At 39.2% G+C, this 23,228-nt stretch overlaps 1 protein-coding gene across 4 annotated transcripts in view; it reads right to left on the minus strand.

Moving 5' to 3' along the window:
- Positions 1 to 23,228, minus strand: part of pcdh19 (protocadherin 19) — an 89,926-nt gene that overhangs the window by 22,585 nt on the left and 44,113 nt on the right. For all 4 annotated transcript variants that reach the window (XM_066649877.1, XM_066649875.1, XM_066649876.1 and 1 more), the window contains exons 3-4: positions 14,555 to 14,613; positions 9,128 to 9,300 (exon numbers count right to left, since the gene is read on the minus strand). In XM_066649877.1, coding sequence (XP_066505974.1) covers positions 9,128 to 9,300; positions 14,555 to 14,613 — 232 coding nt within the window. The remainder of the gene's footprint in view (positions 1 to 9,127; positions 9,301 to 14,554; positions 14,614 to 23,228) is intronic.

Below are 23,228 nucleotides of genomic sequence, written 5' to 3' on the forward strand. Positions count from 1 at the left end.
TCCCCCCGTCTATTACACTGCTTTCCCACTGATAGAGGCTCAGTCCAATCCAATTGCTGTCAAATGGCGAGAACAGGCGAGCGAGGGTCTGTTCAAGGCTCTGATTGGATACTTCATCTCTCAAAAATACCCAATATGTAAAACTTCTTCCAAGTAATTAGAGATTTCAGGCACTTTAACGCGCACAGGTTTTCTACTGCTCACACAGAGCTTGTTAAAACTTCATAGAAAAAAAAAAAAAAAAACCTCTGGAGCAGTCAAGAGTCAGGAGACTCTTGCAATACCCAATTTCACCTGTAGGCTAGAGGGTTATAAATGGCCCTGGAGTGATGTAGCTCCTTGTAATACCTTTGGGATGAGTTAAAATGCTCGAACTAATCATCTAGCATCAGTACCTTATCGCACTGGTGCTTAAGGCGTTGACTGTCATCAAACCCTCACAGCAGCGTTCCACATCTAGTCTAAATAAGTCCCAGAACAGTAGAGTCTTTCACTGGAGTGAAAAATGATGTGTCACAAGTGAAATCAATTGGCATGTGTAATAACACACTTCCACTGGATTGAATCAAGTAAAACTAGCCAAACAAAGTTTAGAAATAACTTGAATCATCTTAAAATTATTCACGAAACAACTAATAAGACGCGCTTTGCTGTTTTCTAGAACTCTCTCGATCAGATGAAAGAAAAAACTAAATCTAGAATGTAAAACAGCAGGTTGCTCTTAAGAATGCTTAATCTAAGGTATGTTCTGAAGAGTAGGGGGAGGTCTGGTTACAAAGAGCCCATTACACACATGGATAGCGTCCAAGAGTTCTCCACTGGGACACACTTTGGTTCACCTTTCTATTAGTTATGTTCTGGTTAAAGTCCAGCTGTGGCCTTATTCTACTGCCCCACAGAACCCCCAGTGAGAGTTAGTTATCTGCCCCTGGGCCTCATTACCTGTGGGTTTCTGACTGTAAAATTGTATCTTATTACGTTTGGTCAGTATATCTTGCATTTCTCGTTATGAGATTGAGATAACGTGCAAAGAGAGAGAAGAATGTGAAAATGTTACTGAACCTATTTTTTCCCCTCATTTTAAAGTAGAAATACATGGTTTTTGCCAAGAAAAAGCAGTAAACCACTTCTGAAAATGATGATTTATATTAAGTATCAAATTACTAAGGAGTCCTAGAACAGTTCATGCTCCATAGAGTAGACATATAAATGTTGCTGCCGTATTTACAACAGATTTGGTACAGAATTTCTGATGCATGAAAACAACTGGTTGTCAGTACTGCTGATTTCTAAAGTGAAACAGTAACACAGGACAAAATGACTGACCGATGCTTTAAGTACTTTTCTCTGGCTAAAGTGTCCATTCCATGGGAGAATAATTTGTCGTCGATACGTGATGCTCGAAACGCGCTAAAGCCGGTGGAATAAAAGGAATTAGACACTTTCACTGGATCATAAACTGAGCTCAAACTGAGAAACCCATTCTCTTTCTCCTTCTGCTGAAGACAATCAACAGAGCAACATTACTCTCTCTGTGTAATCTCATCAAAATGAGCCTGAGACCAAATCTGTGTCAAATTGCACTCAGTTTACAAGGTTTGGTTTCTGGGTGCAACCACATCTTATGTCAGTGGTTTTAAAACTGAGAATTATATTCATCCTGATGTTGATGACATTTGTAAAATCATGTATTATTACTCAATACATATCCAAATAAGTAATAACATTTTACCGTGACAACACACTACCTGTACAAGCCTGTTAAACTGACACCTCATTATGAACACATACCATTCCAGAAGCCTGCACCATCAATAAGAAATAGGTTCCACAGCCTTTTCTCTTCCTAATTTATATTTGCTCTTAGTCTCTCTTTTTCACTGACCCTCTCTCTGTCTCTTGCCTTCCCTCCCCTTTTCACTCTATTTTCATGTCTTTATTCCCCCTGCTTTTCTTCTTTTGCTTTCCCTCACTCCACAAACTTCCTCCCTCTCCCACCACCATCACCACGACCTCCCACTTATCTCTGTCTCTCGCTCTTTGTCTCTCTGTCTCTCTGAAAAGAAGCTGAGGATTGTGTGGAAAATGAGGTGTCAGTTGAGAATTTGCCATGAGATACATCGGTCTTATTGTTGACCCTGGGAAATAATGAACTGCTCCTATTTTGTATTTTTCTTTCTCTATTTCCACCACTTCTTCCATCCCTCCCTCTGTCAGACATGTTCAATACACTCTCCATAACAAGTGTGGACAAGATAAGAAGCCCAGTCCTGAGCTGATTAGACCTGTTGTAATAATACAATTCTGATAACACAAGATACGATGAGAGAGAGGGAGAGAGAGAGAGAGAGAGAGAGAGAAAGAGAGAGAGAGAGAGAGAGAGAGAGAGAGAGAATTAGAGCATGGTAATTTGAGGTCAAGCATGAGAGGACTCAGTCTATAAAGAAAAAGTTGATTCCAAGAATATCTGCTTGAATCACTTACATTTTTTTATTTTATTTATTTATTATTATTTTTAAATGTAACCAGCGCATATCTAAGTCTCTGCTCCTTTAAGTGTCATCCACCAGAGCCTGGTGAAATATGTGGGTTTGCATTTAAAATGACTAGTAACCCTAATTCTGGAAAATATGGGCATGCAGCCGGTTGTAGCATGTGTAGAATGAAGCCTGGCACTGACTTGCTGAAATAACCATGGACTTCCAAGAAAAAAAGAGGTCACATTGATGGCAGGCCATGCTTCTAAAATAAATCGCAGTATACACCTCCACATCAATAGGACCTACTTATACATGCAAGTCACCCACACCACAAAACACACCATATCGGGACACGCCATGGCCACTGCACCTTTCGCTGATAACAGACTGGAGCGTCACTATCATCTTGGGACAGAGAACTTGATGTCAATAATACGCAAAAACAAGCTGAAACGTGGACTCATCTGACCACAGCACTTGTTTCCACTGTCTTCCCGACCATCTGAGATGTGTTTAGACCCAGAGAACTTGGCAGGGATTCTGCATAGATTTGATGTAAAGCTTTCTCCTTGCATAACAGGTTTTATTTCTTGATGCAGAAGCAGACTGTGTTGACAAAGGTTTTCAGAATGGCTCCCAACCCATGTGACTACATTTATCATAGCAGCATGACAGTTTCTCATGCAATGTCTTCCGAGGGCTTGAAGGTCACTCACATTCAGCGTTATTTTATAGCCTTGTCTTAACCATCCCTGAATGTTTTCTCAATAATATATACAGCAGATGGTGAAAAGCCTAAATTCTTTGCGATTTTGCATTAAGAAATGTTCTTTTTGAACTGATGGACAATCCTCCAGCAAAGTTTGACCTAAAGAGGTGAGCCATGGCCCTTCTTTGCTAGCTGAGCTATTGGTGGACATGGTTATAGCAGTGCAAATGAGTATTCTATAACATTTCTCTTTTTAATGCTAAAAAATTGTGAACATCATTGTGAGTAGTTCATAGAGATGTTATTCCCATTTTCACAAATGAAAAATTTTCTGTGCTTTTAATGAAACACAGCAAACTTCACAAAACCTTCCCCAAACAGCCCTGTTCCGAATTGGTTTCAGTGACTGTTCTTCTGAATGGAAGTAAGCCAAAATGTGAGAGCTCAGGAGTAAGGAGTGAGGAGCAGAAGTTCTGGGGTTTTACTCATTTCCACTCAGTTCTCAGTTCTCTGTGTGCTCTACGTAAATAGCAGCACGAATTTGGGATGACTGGTTTTATTCCATGTTTACTGATGGTGTTGTTTTATTGCATAGTTTGTGGATCGGTAGACACTCCAGATCACCGAGTTTTACATTGTGAAAATGCAGTAAAATAGTTTTTTTTCATAATATATCACCTTTCATTAGAAAAGATTTCAATATATCAGAGATGCTCTCTCTCTTGCTCACATACATTTTCTCTCTCTCATTCACTTAACTCTCTCTCACTCACACACACATACATTCTCTCTCTCTCTCTCTCTCATTCACACACATTCTATCTCTCTCTCTCTCTCTCTCTCTCTCTCTCACACACACACACATACATTCTCTCTCTCTCTCACTCACTCTCTCTTGCTGTCTCACTCTCACTCATACATTCTCTCTCTCCCTCTCACATATACATTCTCTCTCTCTCTCTCTCTCTCTCTCTCCTGAGGTGTTAAATCAGCTCAATTTGCAGCTGCCAGGTTCTAGCATGTTCCATGTCCCTTTGTCCCTAGAGTCTTTTACTCCTTTATTCATCTGCACCCCCCTCATTCTCTCTCCCTTCTTTTCCCCATCTTTCTCTCTCTTTCCTACTGTAGATATTCTCCACTCCAGGACCCAACACCAACATCAGCAGGGTTTCTGGACTTATAATTGATTTGAAGACTCTCTCTCTCTCTCTCTCTCTCTCCCTCATTTGGTTAATGAGGTGTATGTTGGTGGTGCAGTAATTAGAATCATGTAAAATTAACATATGTGCACATATGTTTAAAAGACTTTAAGTCATTTTGGCATTTCTAGATGCCTTCTTAATTATTGTTGATTTAAAAAAAAATCTCTTTGTAAGAATTGTAATATTGTGCATATTTTTAAAACGTGACTCTGTCGAAGGTAAAACGAGGAATCATACAACGCACTCATAATTAGAAATATTAGATAAATCAACTAGATTTAAGATCACTTCTCTCACCAAGAATTCTTTTACAGTGTGCATCAGTCTTGTATTACAGCAGCATCCCTCAAGGGAGTGTCTTATGGTTGGGGTGATGTATAATTCAACACAAAACCAACTTTAAACACACAGCGTCCAGATCAAATCTTCTCCTTTATCCTTGCTGTCAACCATTCATCACATTTTATCTCCTCACCCTCCAAATGGGCAGCACTGAAAACCATCAGCTCAGTTTCATCACCTCTGGAGCTCTGACAGAGCCTTGGATGAGCATTCAATGAAAAATACAACAATGGGTCCCTTCTGAGAAATACAGGAGGCATTCTACAAAAAAAAAATACATCTTACTAAACGAGAACATTTTGAGTGTATATATATATATATAATTCTACTGACAGATAATTATTCGCTGCATAAAGTCACTTAAAAATGCTAGGACTGGTGTGTGTATGCCACTGGAGCAGAAATAGAAAGATATCAAACAGAAAGGAATAGACAGAGATGGTAGTAATAGAATCAAAGTGAATAACGGAAGCTTTTGAAAGGAAGTGTGTGTTGTGTGTGGAGATTACAGCCCGGAGAGGGCTTTTTCCCTCGTTCCCACACTCTTCTCTGAGAATGCATGAAGCGAAAGAGAAGAGAAGAGAGGAGAAGGAGGAGGAGAGAGAGAATGTGTCTTAACTCTGAGTCCCAAATGCCAACGGTACCTTTCTCAGAGAGTTGTGAGAACAGTAAACATTTACACTGCACAGAAAACCCCAGGATGCGAGAGGAGTTTACAACCCTCTGTTTCCTGCCTCTGTTTCCCCGAAAGAATGGAGATAAAACCACACACACACACACACACACTCACAAAATAAAAGGGAGGTTCTGCATCTTTGTATCCACTCCCTCTCTCTTTCGCACTGTGTTTGTGTCCTTTGGCAATTGCTGTTTAAAGCTTGTATTAAATAAAATAAAAAATAAAATAAAACAAATAAAACAAAATAAAATAAAATAAAATAAAATAAAATAAAATAAAATACAAGAAAAGTAAATACAGATCAGAGTCCCCTCAGAGCTCTGGTTCTGTTTGTATTCCTGACTAGGAATGCTGCCTGTTGTTTGTTTCCTTTGAATCCATTAGACTTGATTGTCTAAATTTATTACAGCAATAGTGTCAAACCCTTGGCTCGCCAACTCTCGACTTTACACACTTCTATTCTAATGTGGTGAAACGGCCGATAAGTACAAGAGGAACACTGCTCCTAAGCAAATCGTTCCGCCGAGACCTGGGCAGGGACTTTATCCTCATCCCTCATTTCTCTTAGATTTAATTGTTGTCCAAAACCTCAGCGATGTAATAAGTCTACTGCGATTGTAATGGAGTGATAATTGCATTTCCAGTGTTATTACATTTCTGCATATATAAAAAGGCATTGGTCAATTCATTTCATAATTATTACACTACATTCTTACAGACGATACAAAATTCTGGCTGGAATAAAGGCATTTCACAGATATTCATTAGGACAAATTGGCCGTTCTTCTGCTATTAAAGAAGAGAGTGATAGAACATAAGGGTCAGAATTCCATTAGGATGCATTTTTCTTCAGAGTATTAATGCTAAGGTCTAAAACTGGATGAGAATTGCTTGGAAATGGTCTTTATTTTTCATTTTATACTCATCCAAATATTGAAACCGAGGTGATGTCAAAAGCTGCCAGTACAATCCTCTTAAATATAGTCAGTATTTCTAACAGTTCTTCTCAAATGAATATTGTAAAACATATAAAATGTATTTCTAAGTAACAAATCACATTCTACTGGCAGAGGTTTTTTACTTATTTTAAGGAGTAATTACTTACTTGTTACTTATTTTTAGCCCAAGAACATTTGTATTTGTACATTTGTTAACACAGCTATAATAACCACTTCTACAAATAAACAAAAGCCCCTCCCCTTTATCCTTTCCTTGAAAATTATAAAATCGTACTAAATTTAAGTTGATTTCAGTGGCCACGACACTATCATTTATAGTGAGAATATGGCTAAATGCTGAGTTAAGTGTTAAACTGAACACACATTTAACGAAGTTTGAGAAATATATTTCTTTGGGCTTGAGAAATATACTTGATACGATCATACGTCTTCATTTTCTAATTTGCTCAATTACATAAGCAAGGGCCTAGAGGGGTGTGTCATTGTGTGTTTAATAGAAGCCAGAGGTTGGTTTTTTTTTGAAAAATAATTAAGGCCGGCAACCAATAGCCTTTGGACTGGAGTAATTAAGCTTCATTACTGTGTGACGATGATGGAAACCACCGTGGAAACCAAGTGCTCAACAATTTCTACTCACTCAGAGGACCACACTCAGCAAAGTCTAATAACATTCAACTCAAAAGGCACACGCACAACAACAAACCAAATCTTAGCAAAGCAAAGCATCCGAAATCAATGCAATATATTCATTATATTTTATGAAATAGTTGTAAGTATATTACAATTCTCTCATCAACCTATGTCTAAATGCCCACTGGAATATCATTTGACTTTATCGAATAATGTGGAAAATTTGACATTTTTTCAAAACATAATGCTCTGCCAACATTTCTTCTTCTGAGAAATGGTAGATATATTGGCTGGATTTAAGATGTTGTCAATTAATAAGACATCATATTTTTGGCAGTGTACAGCTCAGCAAGTCTAATGACATTCGAACAAATCTGCTGATCCATCCTCCACATGTACATACAGCTCGGTTGCCAGGTAGCTACCCATCCTAAGATTCATCTGGAGGAAAAAGACTGGTTAATTAGCTGGAAAAAGCCAGAGGGCACCTGATCTGGTGCAAACAGAATCTAATTAGTCCTTCTGCCAGCTCCACAGTTTCATACGAGCAGAGGATCTGGCTGGATGGCAGGAAAAAAAAAGCTGAATACAATGTGTAAATACTTCCGAAGCCATTCTGTTTTGCGTACTTCTCTCTATTCTTCATTTCTCTCTCATTAGCCTATTCTTCTGCAGGCAGTAAGAGTCAGTGCAGATGAGAGAAATGAAAGCACAAGGCAGGAGTCAGGACTTCTGTGTGGCTATTTCAATTTTAATGATCTCAACTGGCTCTAAACGTTTTGTTTTTAATGTTTTTTTCCTCTTAACTGAATGTCAAGTTACACTCTTTACTTATTTCTCTCAGTATTCCCTATTGACTTGCATATATCTGGATGAAAAAAGGAAACTGTTCTCTTAGCAAAGTGAAGTCATCGTACATCTAATGCATATCAACATATCTAATATTTCTCATTGTGATACTGCTGTAAGAAAATTATAAGCTTATTCAACCTTTTCACAGACATTTGCTTGACTGTCATTCCAGGTTATCTGCGTTGTTTCAAAAACCATGACGTTCTTTGTCTAGACATTTAAAAGCTCTAAAAATATTATTCATAAACTCACAAAGAGAAATATTAGCTAAATCGCCTAGATTTTATACGTTTTCTCTGACACAGTCAGTTCGAAGCATGTACTGCTTCAGCTCCGTATCGTTCTTCTTTTTTTCCTTAAACCTTTTCTAAAACCTTTTGAATTCTCGACAGTGCCGCTCCTCATTGCTCTTAAAGCTGAGGATCAGTGAGTGGCAGCAGCTGAGAGTGAACACGACCTCCTGCCGACGGCTGTCAGGGAACCGGATGTCTTCGTAAATGGGAGTCAAAAAAGACACATCAACATTAATTTCCCGCTAAATGAACCGCGTGAATAATGCATGAGGGCACCAGATATGTAGATCCTCCACCTTCCACCTCTGTCGGCCTAATTGCTGTCGCTCAGACGAGTCCAGAGACGACCTGGAGACGTGTTTCCTGTCCGTCAGCAATGTTCCCGAGGTCTCAGTATCAAAGCCTGACCGCAGGAGCAACACCTCCTACCGCATTAACACGGGAAACTTCAAAGCAGGGGTGGGATTGAGTCGGCGAAACATCTGAGGCCAGATCTACCTTCAGTTTAATGGACTGGTAATGGTGCTGTGCTCAACCTGGAGAGCATCCTTCTTACTCTATTCTCTCTCTCTCTCTCTCTCTCTCTCTCTCTCTCTCGCACACGCACACACATGTGCAGTACTGTACAGGTACAAGCAGTATAAATGCACCTTTAAAAGGGCAACAGAGCTCTTAAAGTCTTAAGGTCCAATTATTCAGGTCCATGTCCCTTAAAATCCCAATATATCTATGATTAAGATTTGTCATGCTGTTTCTAGAAAACAATTCTACTTTCATCCAGAGACAGTGCCATATTCCATTGGCAGATGAAACATGAAACACGTCACATCACTTCAGCAAATCAAAACATCTAGAAATCTCATAATGTGAAATATTCTAAATGTTGACAAAAGCTAAGGTGATTTCACTAGATAAGATCATTAGTTGCAGTGCTGAACGGACCACATCAGCGTATAGGTAAATTAGTTTCTTCTCTCATACCTTGATCAGGTATCTGGCAGCTGTTTGGAGGCAAGGTCATATTGAGGACGTCGTTGACAGCTGTGTCAGGGTAGTGACCCCTCTGGACGTCATGTTCACTGTCCGTTTGGTCACTTTCTTCGTGTCCACTGTCCTTCAGACTGTTCCCCTCCATGTCCTTAAATGTCGATGTGCTGCAAAGAGATGAAAGGAAACTTATTGATTCACCTTCTACGGTCACATCACATCGAGTACCTCCATCTGCACTGAGCTCCTTTAATGTGTCTGTCCCATAGCAAGGAAAATGCCAAAAGAAGCGCTACTTAATATCTCAGTAGTGTCTCTTTAATATCTCTGTAGGGCCCCTGAATAAAGAGATGGGAAGTAAAAAAGCAATTGCTCAGATATATTTCCTGAGGCAATAAAAGAGCCAAAGAATCTCCCGTGTCTCATCTTGAGCTCAATAATGTTGCACAGTGTTCTCAGATTTGTCTGAGATAATAACACTCTGAACCACAGAAGGAACCCAGCCATTTCTCTTGAACACTTAGAACCTTCTCAGTTTGCATGCTGTAAATATATTTAGAATTTTTATCCGGACAGAAATGTCTCATGTCTCCTTTTTTATCTGATGCTATTTTTCCTGAAGAATTTTTTGAGAATCAGCGTTGAGTCTCCTAAGTCATCAACCAGCAACTTTTGAGCAATAAGATTCTCCACTGAGGCACCACTGCTGCTGATGGATTGGGCTTTGGGGAAAGAAAGAGGTCAGGATTTGCACTTTGCCTTTTTGCTGAAAGTATTGAAGGCTGTGAGGATGACGGGTCCATTTCATAAAGAGCTTTCTCGGGCATCTGTCAGCTTAGGCTGCTTTTGAGGCAGTCAGTATTAGTCACAAAAACATCCAAGAAAGCGATGAGAACATACTTTTGTTGTACACTTCATGTCCAACTGATCATGGACACACTTTCTAATCTAGAGGCTGTTCAGCTACCTAAATGTGGTGGCAAAATTGCTTCATGTGATTATGGAATAGCACAGTCTAGAGCTGCTCTACATGAGCCTAACATCACCATACCCACTGTCAGCTGTGAGCTAGAGAGGTAAAACTACCACCCTTCTGCGTGCTCCAGAATGGTGGATCTCCAGCCTATAATTTTGGGATGAGTTTCAGTGCCAGAACTTGTTATCCAACATCAGGATCTGACCTCACTTAAGTTTTTGTGGTTGCCATCAAATCCTCACAATAAATCATATAAGTATTCATTAATTCATTGTCTGTAACCGCTTATCCAATGGGTTCGGAGCCTACCTGAAATAATTGGGCACAAGACAGGAACCCACCCTGGAGGGGGCTAAAATTTAAAAGTCAGTGTTGTATAAAATTCATATAAATATAAAGAAAAAGAGGAAAAAAAGAAAAATATACAACACACTTACAAAATACAAAGATGTATTTAGAGGCAGCGTTCATGAATTTAATCCAAAAGCACATTTTATGAAATTCTAAGGATGGTTCTTTACCATTTATTAGCTCTCCAGCCTTTTTGCGTGCTCCAACTGTTTTTACAAAGCCCTGGTGTATGTAAATGGCTAAAAAATAAACTGTCTCAGTCCTGTATGTTAGGCTTCCGCTCTGTTTGCTCATGGCAGAGCAAAGGCATCTGTTTTTTTAAACAATGGAGAGGACTACAAATGTTGAAAAGCACAAACCAAGATGAGGATTTTGCTCTACTCCTGCTCCATAGGTGGGCAAAATGCAGCAACTTATTTTTGCTGTTTCAGATCTCTGCATTATATCTCTGCAGTTATTTCTCGGATAAATGCATTACCGAAAGTGCTACAAAACCAAGCAACTCGATTTACAAACAATTGTCTGTGGTTATTTAGAAGTTCACCTTCAGCCACCTACAAACAACAGCCTTTATTTCTCCCCTCAAACATACCTTTCTCCACCTTAATATACACTGAGCTTCTGAACAGCGTTTCCCCACAATTGCAGACATACCCTTTAAATCTAGGCTTAAAAAATGCAACATGTTTCAGCTATTTATTGCATCTAGTGTAAAGTCTCACTAGAAGAGTGAAGAAAAACAAGCTCCAGGTTTATTCCACTCCACTTTCAAAGAACTACTGTGTGAGCAGTTGTCCAAAAACTTTTAGCCCTATAGTGTATGTTCTCAAACAACTGAGAAGAATAAAGCAAGATGAAGGGATGAAATAAGTAGAAGAATCTGGCCATCGACAGCTGCAGTGCACAAGCCTGATTTCCCTTTAATTTGATCGCCCGCCCAATGGAACATATTCTGATTCAGATGCAGAGCACAGGAATGGAAATGAATGTGTACACATACACACACACACACACACAGGAAACAGACAAACACACTAACCTACACATACACACATAAAGAGAGAGAGGGTGGATGAATAAGTGGAGGAGAGTGAGAAAGAGAGAATGTGAGAGGAATAAGAGAGGGAGAGAGAGAGAGAGAGAGGGGAGAGAGAGAGAGAGAGAGAGAGAGAGAGAGAGAGAGGGGAGAGAGAGAGAGAGAGAGGGGAGAGAGAGACTGCAGCAGTTGTTCTCCAGACTGTGTGATTGTATCAGTTTAATTGCACCTGTCCCAGTCCACGGCACCCGGAGGGGATTTTTCTTTTTTCTTTGTAGAGAGCTGCAGAGCTGCACTTGAATAGTCTTTATTTATGTAAACACTGGAGGTATTTTTTCTCTTTAGAAGACAAAATTGCTGTAATGGCTTTTAAAAATGTGGCACTGCATCTTTCTGTGTTTACTAGAGTGTTCTCTCACTACAGGTGAGAAAACTGCTGGTAAATGTGGCCCAAATAGAACATTTTTCATTATAAATGACAGATTTCTTGGTAAAGCTTTACAATAGCTGCTCATATATCAGGCTACATTCGTCTTACATAAGGCCACTTCTAAACCTTACAGAGGTCACTTCCAAATGGTGCCATTAGTCATAAAGACAAAGCTTTAGGATATTTAAGAATTTAAGAGGAAAAATATATATGTAAGCTGATACTTTTTGGAGTAAGTCTTTATATTGATGTGTGTCTATGGAGTATTATGTTAGTTATCACACACGTCCTGTTTTGGGCATGTTATAGAAATAAGAGCTATTCATAAAAAACATCCTTTTCCATTTGTCTCTGGATAAAAATAACTTAAAACCAGTTTAAACAATAATTAGAATTATATTATTAAATGTGAACGACTGTCTCTTATGGAGGAATATGAGCAATATTGACTAGGTTAAAGATGCTTTCACTTTTACTAGAAAAAAGAATGTAATGTGCTTTTTGGGGCTCTCATGAGACTTTTGATCACTTTACACACACAGGTGCATCTCAATAAATTAGAATATTGTCAAAAAGGTGATATATTTCAGTAATTCAATTCAAAATGTGAAACTCATGTAGAGTCATTACAAACAGAGTGATTTATTTCAAGTGTTTATTTCTTTAAATGTGGATGATTATGGCTTACAGCCAGTGAAAACCCAAAGTCATTATCTCAGAAAATTAGAATAATCAACACAAAACACCTACAAAGGTTTCCCTTTTAAAATGGTCCCTTCGTCTGGTTCAGTAGGCTCCACAATCATGGGGAAGACTGCTGACTTCACAGAGGACCAGAATTCACCTGGGCCCAGGAGAAAAAGGACTGGGCTGTTACTCAGTGTCCGAAGTCTTGTTTTCAGATGACAGTAAATGTTGCATTTCATTTGGAAATCAAGGTCCCAGAGTCTGGAGGAAGGGTGGAGAGACACAGTCCAAGCTGCTGGAGTCTAGTGTGAAGTTTCCACAGTCAGTGATGATTTGAAGAGCCGTGTCTCCTGCTGGTGTTGGTCCACTGTGTTGTATCAAGCCCAAAGTCAGCGCAGCCATTAACCAGGAAATGTTAAAGCACCCCACCACTGCTGAAAAGCTTTATGGAGATGTGGACTTCATTTTCCAACAGGACTTAGCACCTGTCCACACTGCCAAAGGTACCAGTACCTGGTTTAATAACCATAGCTATCACTGTGTTTGATTGGCTGGTAAACTCACCTGACCTAGACCCAATAGAGAATCTGAGGGGTGCTGTCAAGAGGAAGACGAGAGACACCAGGCCCAACAACGCAGACGAACTGAAGGCCGCTATCAAAACACCCTGGGCTTCCATAACACCTCAGCAGTGCCACAGGCTGATCACCTCCACGCCACGCAAAAAGGAGCCCTGACCAAGTACTGAGTTCATACACTGTACAGACTTCTCAGACCAACATTTCTGTATTAAATGTCATTTTATAAACTGCTCTTGTATAATAACATTTTCTGAGATAATGACTTTTGGGTTTTTATTGGCTGTAAGCCATAATCATCAACATTTAAAGATATAAACACTTGAAATAGATCACTCTGTTTGTAATGAATCTATATGAGTTTCACTTTTTGAATTGAATTACTGAAATAAATGTCCTTTTTGGTGATTCTAATTCATTGAGATGCACCTGTATCTGGATTCAAAGTCCCTCTTTATTCCCACAGTCTGCTTAAAGTGGGACCCATTGTATTATCCTCCTGATTAAAGAAGAAATAGTATTACTTTTTTTCACTTTCTTATACCAATGCCCATAGAATGCCATAAGTGTGTGCACTCAAGCAAGAGCTTAACATTCCCTTAAACATCTCAGAAAATTCCCGTAAATTAATCAGAACATTCTGTTTAATACCTAGCAAAAATTGCTTTTAAATTATACACAAATTTCCTTAGATTCCCAAAAACATGTGAAGTATTTAAACTGCATAGAACAGGCCCAATGAGAGAATTCAGCAAAGAATATGAAAACAGAAGCAGAGAAATAAGACAACTAAGCAAAACTAACAAATAACTTAAGCTTCTGCACACCTATGTTTGCTGTTTTAAAGCTCTGGGGTGAGGCGACCACTGGTTCTTTATCACTTAAATGCAGATTTTTGACACAGGGTGCTGTGCTGCATAATCCTTGTGGTACTTTGACCAAAACAAGCAACAGACATTTAACAGAGACCCCAGGGACCTGTGTTAACTTGTGAGAAATGGGCATGATCAGTCAACTTTTACATTTCTCTGAATTTTCACTTGGATTCCTCAGACTGATTATTTTAGGCATACCCAGCATTTAAGGATCAGGATTTAATATTCTCTAAAATGCACCCATGTTCCATCTGGGGGTTTCAGGGAATTATTTATAATGGTATAAAAACCTGAAACACTTGATGCAACCTTCTTTAAGTGTTGAGGGATACTGAATTATTAACGCATAAACAAATCTACATATGTTATGCAAATAGTTGCTGATGTATGGTAAACATGTGATAATGTCAGCAAGCTTGTGTAAAAGCAAATATAAAGTAAACAGAATGTACATGACTTTAAATATGTAACAATGAAACAATACATACCTTTTAATAAGGTGTGCTCGGCTGTTTACATAACTGGAGTCGATGGAATAATTCTCCGTCTGTAGAGAGAGAGAGAGAGGGAGAGAGAGAGAGAGAGAGAGAGAGAGAGAGAGAGAGAGAGAGAGAGAGAGAGAGAGAGAGAGAGAGAGAGAGAGAGATGCATTTAATTATACAGGAACCCAAAAATAACGTTACCACTAATTGCCTTTCAATAGAAATGTTATTTTACACAAAGACCCTTGTGAGCTGCCTTGGCTTTCTAAGGCACACTGCCATTCTCTCAGATCAGAAAGATTTACACACACACACACACACACACACACACGTACACACACACAGGCAGGCACACACTTCTTCCCTCCACTCTCTTCTCCTTATTCAGTTTGACCACACTGTTCAAAATGGAATCATTAGGGAGGACAGTACATCTTACAGAGAGAGAGAGAGAGAGAGAGAGAGAGAGGGAGAAGGGGGGGGGGGGGGTTGGGAAGTAGAAAAGGAAGAAGGGCACAAACAAAAAATGGAAAGGAAGGTTTCTCTTCTTTGTGTGTGTTCTTTTATAAAAAGGTATTAAACAATTGTTAAAAAGGTTTTAAACATTTTCACCAATGCTTTTCCAGAAGAGATGCTAATGTACGAATATTAAATAAATAAATGTGAAGGGGGAGAAATTAAGAGAGCGCCGGGGGGATTCTTTTTTAAAAATCTTGGCAATTGCAGATGAAAAGGCCTTGAAGATCTGCATACGATGGATCTCTGACCCATATTGAGCAACCCCAGTTCAAAGGCATCTGGCAGTCAACAGTGGGGTTTTTTGGAGGGCTTCTCTTTTGGAATATATGGAATTTATTAGGGGTGTGCGATGTTGGGATTGCAATAGCAAATCATAAGAAAAAGGGGGAAAAAAGCAAGAAAAGATATGAGAAGAAAAGCACAACACACAGGTATTCAATTCAAAGTGGATGTTCATCTAGAGTCACCCTTCAGTGTCATGGCTGAAGCTGAGAAGTAGAGAAAAGAAAAGAATGAAAGCCCTTCGTGTTTGAAAGACATTCCTGATGGCTCTCTCTCAGTGTGTTGATAAGATGCAGGTGTTCTCCATGGGGAAAAAAACAGTCCTTTAATGTCTCATATTTCGAGATGAAGATAAAAGGGAGAGAATGGCCTCTCCCAAGGGGAGTCTAGGCATCAACCCTTTCTGACAAAAAACACTCAACCAAGGGATAAACCAGAACTACTTTCAGTGCAGCTTGCCAACATGGCTATTAACACAAAGTCTCAGCAGACAAATACAAGCCACTTTATTTGAATGTTCCATTCCTGAAAGTCAGTTCATTACACACTAACACATTTCAGTCTAATATCACACAGCTATTTGCAACATTTAGTCAAAAAATCATTGCACTCTATTAAGGCTCAGAGTGGTTTTGTTTTACGGTCCAATTTGACAAACGAATCCTGAATAACAGATGGGTGTTTAAGTGCACATTCCCCATTTTCAGAAAACTTTGCAAAATGTAAATAAAAACAGAATGCAATTATGTGCAAATCATTTAAACCTTATATTTTTTTGTTTTATTGTTTTTCGATCCCAGAAATATGTTCCGCAAAAGTTGGGATGGGGCAACAAACAGAGAATTCTTTTGGAAGTAAAGATGGGGAGGGGTTTCACCCTTCTGTGAAAAACTGCATGGACAAATACTGCAGAAATTCAAAAATCAAGTTTCTTAATGTAAAATAGTAAAGAAATGGGTGATTTCCTAATCTGTGGTATACATTATTAAAGGTTTCAGAGAAACTGGACATTTCTAGATGCAAGGGACAATGCCCAAACCCAGAATGGACTGTCTGTGACCTTCAGGTGCTCAGGTGGCACTGCATTAAAATCAGAAACATTTCACTGGCTCAGAAACGTGTCGGAAACCACTGTCTGTGAACAGCTGCTAAACACAATTTATAAGTTTGGAGGCAACTTGCTGCCGTGCAATCAGTCTCTAACAGCTTAGTAAAAGAGTAAAAGTAATTCAGACCTATCATTTACTAAAAAAATAATTCCATTACACCACTATAACAGAGAACCCAAACTGTTGAGGAAATTAAATTCTATAACAAGCAAAGAATGGAAAAGAATATCACTTTCAAAACTACAGCAACTGGACCCTCAGTTCCTGAATATTTACAGAGTGTGGTTAAGAGGTGATAAAATACAGTGGTGAACACGCCCCAGTCCCAAATTGTTTGGAAAGATCTGAATGCATCAAATTCAGATTGGACAAATATTTTTTTCGTGAAAACAATAAACATTCTCAGTTTTCAACATTTAAAATGCTGCATCTGTATTATTTTCAATCAAATGTAGGGTTTAAATGGTTTATATTGTAGATGTTGCTCAGTGTCCCACACATTTGGAAATGGGGTTTGAACATAGAGCTGAAAGTCTTTTTTTGGTATTTAGTTCTTATAGTTGTTCATCAATAGATTGCTAAATAAATGCTACGCTTGCTGTAGAAAAGAAAGAATATATGTGAAAACTGTTGTAAATATGTAGTTATCATTCATCTGATGATAACTATAATGACATTTACAGGACAATGTCACAGCTAACTGCTGCATTATAGTCAATTTATTGTGAAAAAAACACACAAAAAAGTAAAGCATTACTGATATTTAATAATGCACAGTCCGTTATATTCTCCCTAGCACCCACACACTCTTTGTTTTTTGATAGTGGTCTGGAATATACCACCAAACATGTTGCTTGAGTCAATGTGACATGTTCTCTCTAAGCCATGCCAGAGTCAACTGCCAATGAGCCCAAATGTAGAGCTATATTTAAGATGTTTTAAAACCATTTGATAAAAAATAAATAAAAAATACTAAATAATACTGAGAATACTAAATATGTCACATCAAAATAATATGCTAAATCCCCCCCACCACACACACACCACACACACACACATACATTTTTGTTGCAGAGACCACTGAAGTTCCTGGATTTCTTTATGACAGAAATCGATAGGAAAATTAGCCTCCTCGAATCCTGATAATGATCATTTTGATCATAACTGTGTGGATCCATTCCTTATAACTGCATGATCCCGCGACAGAATAATGACAGAGCCTGAGTGGTCTCATGGATGGTATATTTTCCCTCTTAGAAAAGTGAGAGAAGCACAGAGAGTTCACCACCTCTTTCACACAGATTTCATGATGTATCTGTAACCCACTTTAAGCTGCTATTGGAGATTTAAACACAATCTGTCATTTATTAAACATTCTTGTTGCTGGGACACAGATGATAAGTCATCTTAGTGATTGCCATGGTAACGCCAGAGATGACAGTGATCTGTGGGTAAGTTCATGTCACCTGCGAAGCTTTCAAAAATTAAATAATGGTGAATTTTCTGCTAGAAGTACACTTCAGATACAACAAACACTAAATGCACAATTTTTGTCCAAGGTTTATAGACACATTCCCTAATTGAGTAATTTCTCCTGCTTTAATGTTCACCCTCATTGATAGTGTATCAATAGATGTACATAGGATTGAACTACTTCACTGATGTCTGAATGAATTCCCTTCCAAATCTCCAGCAAACTCCACACGTAATGATTCTCACTGACTACCCATAGCTGTGGTGCTTTGAGACCAAAATATCTTCAATCAGCAGTAAATACGTTTCTGTGTACTGTCTCAGCTCCTAGCTTTGTAATTACCTTCATGACCAGATACATTTTTAATTACTGGTGATGGCTAGTCCTGCTTCTGATTGAGATCTGCCACAGGATGATGTTGTAGGTGAAGGTTAGCGCTGAACTTCTCTCTCTCTATCTATCTATATATCTATCAATATCTCACTTCCTTTCTGGTTCTAATTAAATCTTAACTCATTATTATCAAAGAGATAATTTGTAAAAAGCCACTCTAATTAGCATTATATTAGGGAGACATTCAGGAGAATACACTGTGTTTGTTCTTGCTGCGATGCTGTTTTACACCTGCTATCACTCCCACCCTCCTCCACCCCCATGGATATTAAACATCAGGGTGACTGACAATAGCGACTATTCCAACGATTGTTCTAGCAGGGCATGTCAGAGTGTACATAAATATATATATATTTCAGTATGTATTTGTGAAGGATTTATTTTAAGTTGTACATGCCACCTGTACTCCATTTTGGTCCCTGTGAGAACTCATTAAACCCATCTACATCTCCACAGCTATTCGCACAGAGACTAATTGAACGACTATGGAGCGAGTAACAAGGGGAAAACTTCATTAAAGGGACAGTATACAAATTTCCCAATAACTCCCTCCACGAGGCCGAGCCGTAATTGGTTTGGATGAGGATCGTTCACATTAACATGGCCTCCGCAGGGAACCTCTAAATTCTCTGAAAGCCCCATCCACACCAGATCATCCCACAGTGTTCAGCACAAGCTTCGTATCTCCCGCTGAGCCTCTCTGACTCCCCGAGATGACGACTGTCTCGTTGAGATGCAGTCGAGTGCAGACTGCTGATCCTGTTGTACGAGGAGATGCTAAAATGTCTTGATCTTTCTGTTTGTGTCAGAATGAGCTCCTCAGGAGCAATTACATGGAAATTATAGAGGTACTATGCAAATGTTACAAGTTCAAATATAACAGCTTTGAAAAAAGGCAAGAAACTAGATACAAATATCTTCTTAAACTATGTGGAAAAGTTTTAGAAATTAAGACTTGCTCCAAAACATGAATACAATCCCTTTACCTTTAACTTACAGTGAAGGACAGTTTTACCTTTGACAGCTAAGTTACCATTGTGTCCTTAAGTCAATTATTAAAACTTTCAAACATTTCACATTTCATTAGCTTACACCATTCTTACAACAAATCTCATAACAAGCGATATGAAATACATCAGATTTATGCTGATTTCACCTGCTAAGGATTATTTTTTTGTATTGAGACCAGTCTCTGCTCGCTCACTGAAGTAGAATAGTAATAAATTCGGTGGTTATCTCTACAGGGCTTAACCATGTGCCTTTAGGAACTGCCCTGAGCAGCCCACTCGCTGGAAGAGAAAGAAGGAATTCTATGCATTACAGGCAGCGTCCTGCAACCAACTGTAGTGCTGACCACTGTCCAATTCCTGGGACAGAGAGAGAGAGAAGGAAGAGGCGGGGTGGCATAACAACATTTTTTTCCCGAGGTTGAGTTTCAGGCCATAGGAAAAAGGCCACTCAAAATACGGTGAACCGGCCACAAATGGCTCCTTAATCAGGTTCTACGACATGTTTTTATGATCCGAAAGGCCCCAGTTCGCCAAGCCAGGATCATTCTATCCCCATAATTATTGCCTGGTTTTACCCAGCGTGGAGCCGAGCCCCCGAAGAGGTTATAATACTCTCTCAGAGTAAAGTGACAGTTGGAAGATTGAGAGGTGGGTGACAGGTGACGTGAGAGAGAAACTTTCCCCTACATGTAGAATTTCTAGTAGGAGACTGAAGTACAGGGGTTGGACAATGAAAGTGAAACACCTGGTTTTAGACCACAGTAATTTATTAGTGTGGTGTAGGGCCTCCTTTTGCGGCCGATACAGCGTCAGTTGGTCTTGGGAATGACATACACAAGTCCTGCACAGTGGTCAGAGGGATTTGAAGCCATTCTTCTTGCAGGATAGTGGCCAGGTCTCTACGTGATGCTGGTGGAGGAAAACGTTTCCTGACTCGCTCCTCCACAACACCCCAAAGTGGCTCAATAATATTTAGATCTGGTGACTGTGCAGGCCATGGGAGATGTTCAACTTCACTTTCATGTTCATCAAACCAGTCTTTCACCAGTCTCGCTGTGTGTATTGGTGCATTGTCGTCCTGATACACGGCACCGCCTTCAGGACACAGTGTTTGAACCATTGGATGCACATGGTCTTACTGGTGCAGTGTGGAGTTAATGAAGATTGTCCACCAGGCTGCTCCAATTTAGCCATGGAACCTCCCACACTACAATGACAGGTGTGTTTCAGTTTAATTGTCTAACCCCTGTATAACTTGGATACATAATCCATCTCAATAATTAAAGTGGTAAAATTGTACTGGAGGATTTCATTCATGAAGCTACTAAAGCCACTGACTGAACTGCCATGCATAAACTACTGTCATGTCTAACAAAGGGCAACTATCATAATGGAATTTCCAAAAGGAGATTAGGGGTTACAATCATGTCAATAATATAATGTTTGTTAACGAGAGCAAAAATTATTATATTTAGAATTAGGCTGATTATATCAGTAAAATCATGTATCATTATTCATTACTAAAAGATGTTATAATGTTTGGTTATAACAGTTTATAAGACTACATGATTGCCTAGATAGTAATAATGCTTACTGTGACATGCATCCGTTGTCACAATACTTCCAGACTGTCACTGACTACAAGCTGTTTTTATGAAAACCGACATGTAGATGTTTATATATGTGTGTCATTTGTCATAAAAAGCTTAACGCAGGTGTCATGTAGCCTTATGAACAAACACCTACAGTACAGTGTGAACCATCAATACACAGCTATTGCATTGGGATATACAATGTTTGTTGCTGACAGGTTTGAAGGTCCTGTCTGTCCTTCAAAGTTTTGCAACTGCTTTTCTTTTTTAATTTTTCCTCCTTGCAAACAGTCTGTCTACTCTCCTGGCTCTCTCTCTCTCTCTCTCTCTCTCTCTCTTCCTGTTTCTCTTGCCCTGAGCAGCAGAGAGGAACAGCAATCTTCTCGCTCAGTCTTTGGCGTGAGATTTGATTTGCCTTTGTCTCGCCGTGACAATTGGTTCCATCGTTCGGATGCAAGTGTGGTCCTTGTGTGGAGGCATGAGCCAAGAGCGAGAAACAGCAAGACAACAACAATGCCCCAAGTTCCTCAGATGACAAACAAAAAATTTATATAAAAAATAAAAATCTCTGTCTCACTACAACTTTACTTTCATTTACTTGATCCATAAAATTAGGAACTCGTTGAAGCAGCAGGTTAAAGCAGCCTCTTGTTAATAATCAGTCTGTGGCCAAGAGAGAAAACATTGTATCTTTGGTAACACTTTCTTTATACACTGTATTTGTGATGCTTTATAAATGCCTTCATAAGGCGTCACATGACCTACACAATGCAAACAATTATTCACTATATTCACTATATATTGTGTTTTTGCAAATTCATGATATCTGTTTATTTGATCATTGTAAATATTATAATGAACTGATCTACAGTGTTCTAAGGAGCAAATCTAGTATAAGTTTCGCCAGGTGGTGTAAGGCATAATTCACGCCATATATAACCTTATGAATGCATTTATTAAATCTTATAAGTCATTTCACCAAATATTCTGTTAAATTAAGTTCAGGGAGCTTAAAAGTGACATTCATGATATTAACCAAATAACATTTCTAGAATTCTTAGGACATTTCCTCACCATTTGCTCGCTCCATGGTCTGGTTGCATGTTCAAAGCCAGTTTAATATGTTTACGAAGCCCCAGTGTCTATAAATGGGTAAAAAAAAAGAGATTTGCTCCGCTATGCTAGGCTTGAACTGTAGTGCTGGTTCATTTTTGTAGATGGAACTGACTCGAAATTCAGGAGAGTGCTAACTTCATGAAAGTAAACACAGACCGTGCTACAAAACTAAACAAATCCAGTTACAAATGAGTTTCTGTGGTAGTAAAAACAAGACTAAAACTTACAGCAACATACAAAAAAAAAACGTTTCCACCCCCCAAACATAACAATGGAGCTTCTGAATGTAAACAAACCAGAAAAGAGTGCTTCCCGACACCCAACAATAAGTGTCCCCTTTAAACATTATTTTTCATTTGTAAAAATCTGCAGTAGTTGAGGGCGGCACGGAGGACCTGGAGGTTGTGGGTTCGATTCCCGCTCCAGGTGACTGTCTGTGAGGAGTTGATGTGTTCTCCCCGTGGCCGCGTGGGTTTCTTCCGGGTGCTCCGGTTTCCTCCCACAGTCCAAAAACACACGTTGCAGGTGGATTGGCGACTCAAAAGTGTCCGTAGGTGTGAGTGTGTGAGTGAATGTGTGTGTGTCTGTGTTGCCCAGTCAAGGACTGGCGCCCCTCCAGGGTGTGTTCCCGCCTTGCGCCCAATGATTCCAGGTAGGCTCTGGACCCACCGCGACCCTGAATTGGATAAGGGTTACAGATAATGAATGAATGAATGCAGTAGTTGAGATTATTCATATTTGAAGGTGTATGAAAATAAAACAGCATCATGGGAATAAAAAAAAAAAAAAAACATACAAACAAAGCCTCGCCAAGGCCTTCTTCCTGTTCTCAGAAGAGATGGAGACAAGTGAGTGTCATTGGAATACAAATGATGCAGTGGCGCAACGTATTAACCAAAACAGAGAAGAAAAAATTGAAGGTCCTCAATTAAAGCAAAGCCGTTCGGTTTCCTAATTTTAATGGCTGATTGGTGTTCACCGCTTCATTTGGAGCCTCATTCTGGACTCATCTCAGAGCTTTATTCACACAGTTCTCCGGAGATTTGCCAGGGAAATGGTACACATAATGAGGCCTGTTGTTTAGACTCTCATTCACAGGGAGAGCATAGCAAGTAGGACTTGGAAAAGAAGGGAAAATGTGAGGACTTTTAATTTATAAATAACCACAAATGCCATATAAGAGAG

This window comes from Hoplias malabaricus, chromosome 17 (genome assembly GCF_029633855.1).
Source record: "Hoplias malabaricus isolate fHopMal1 chromosome 17, fHopMal1.hap1, whole genome shotgun sequence".
NCBI classification, from domain to species: Eukaryota; Metazoa; Chordata; class Actinopteri; order Characiformes; family Erythrinidae; genus Hoplias; species Hoplias malabaricus.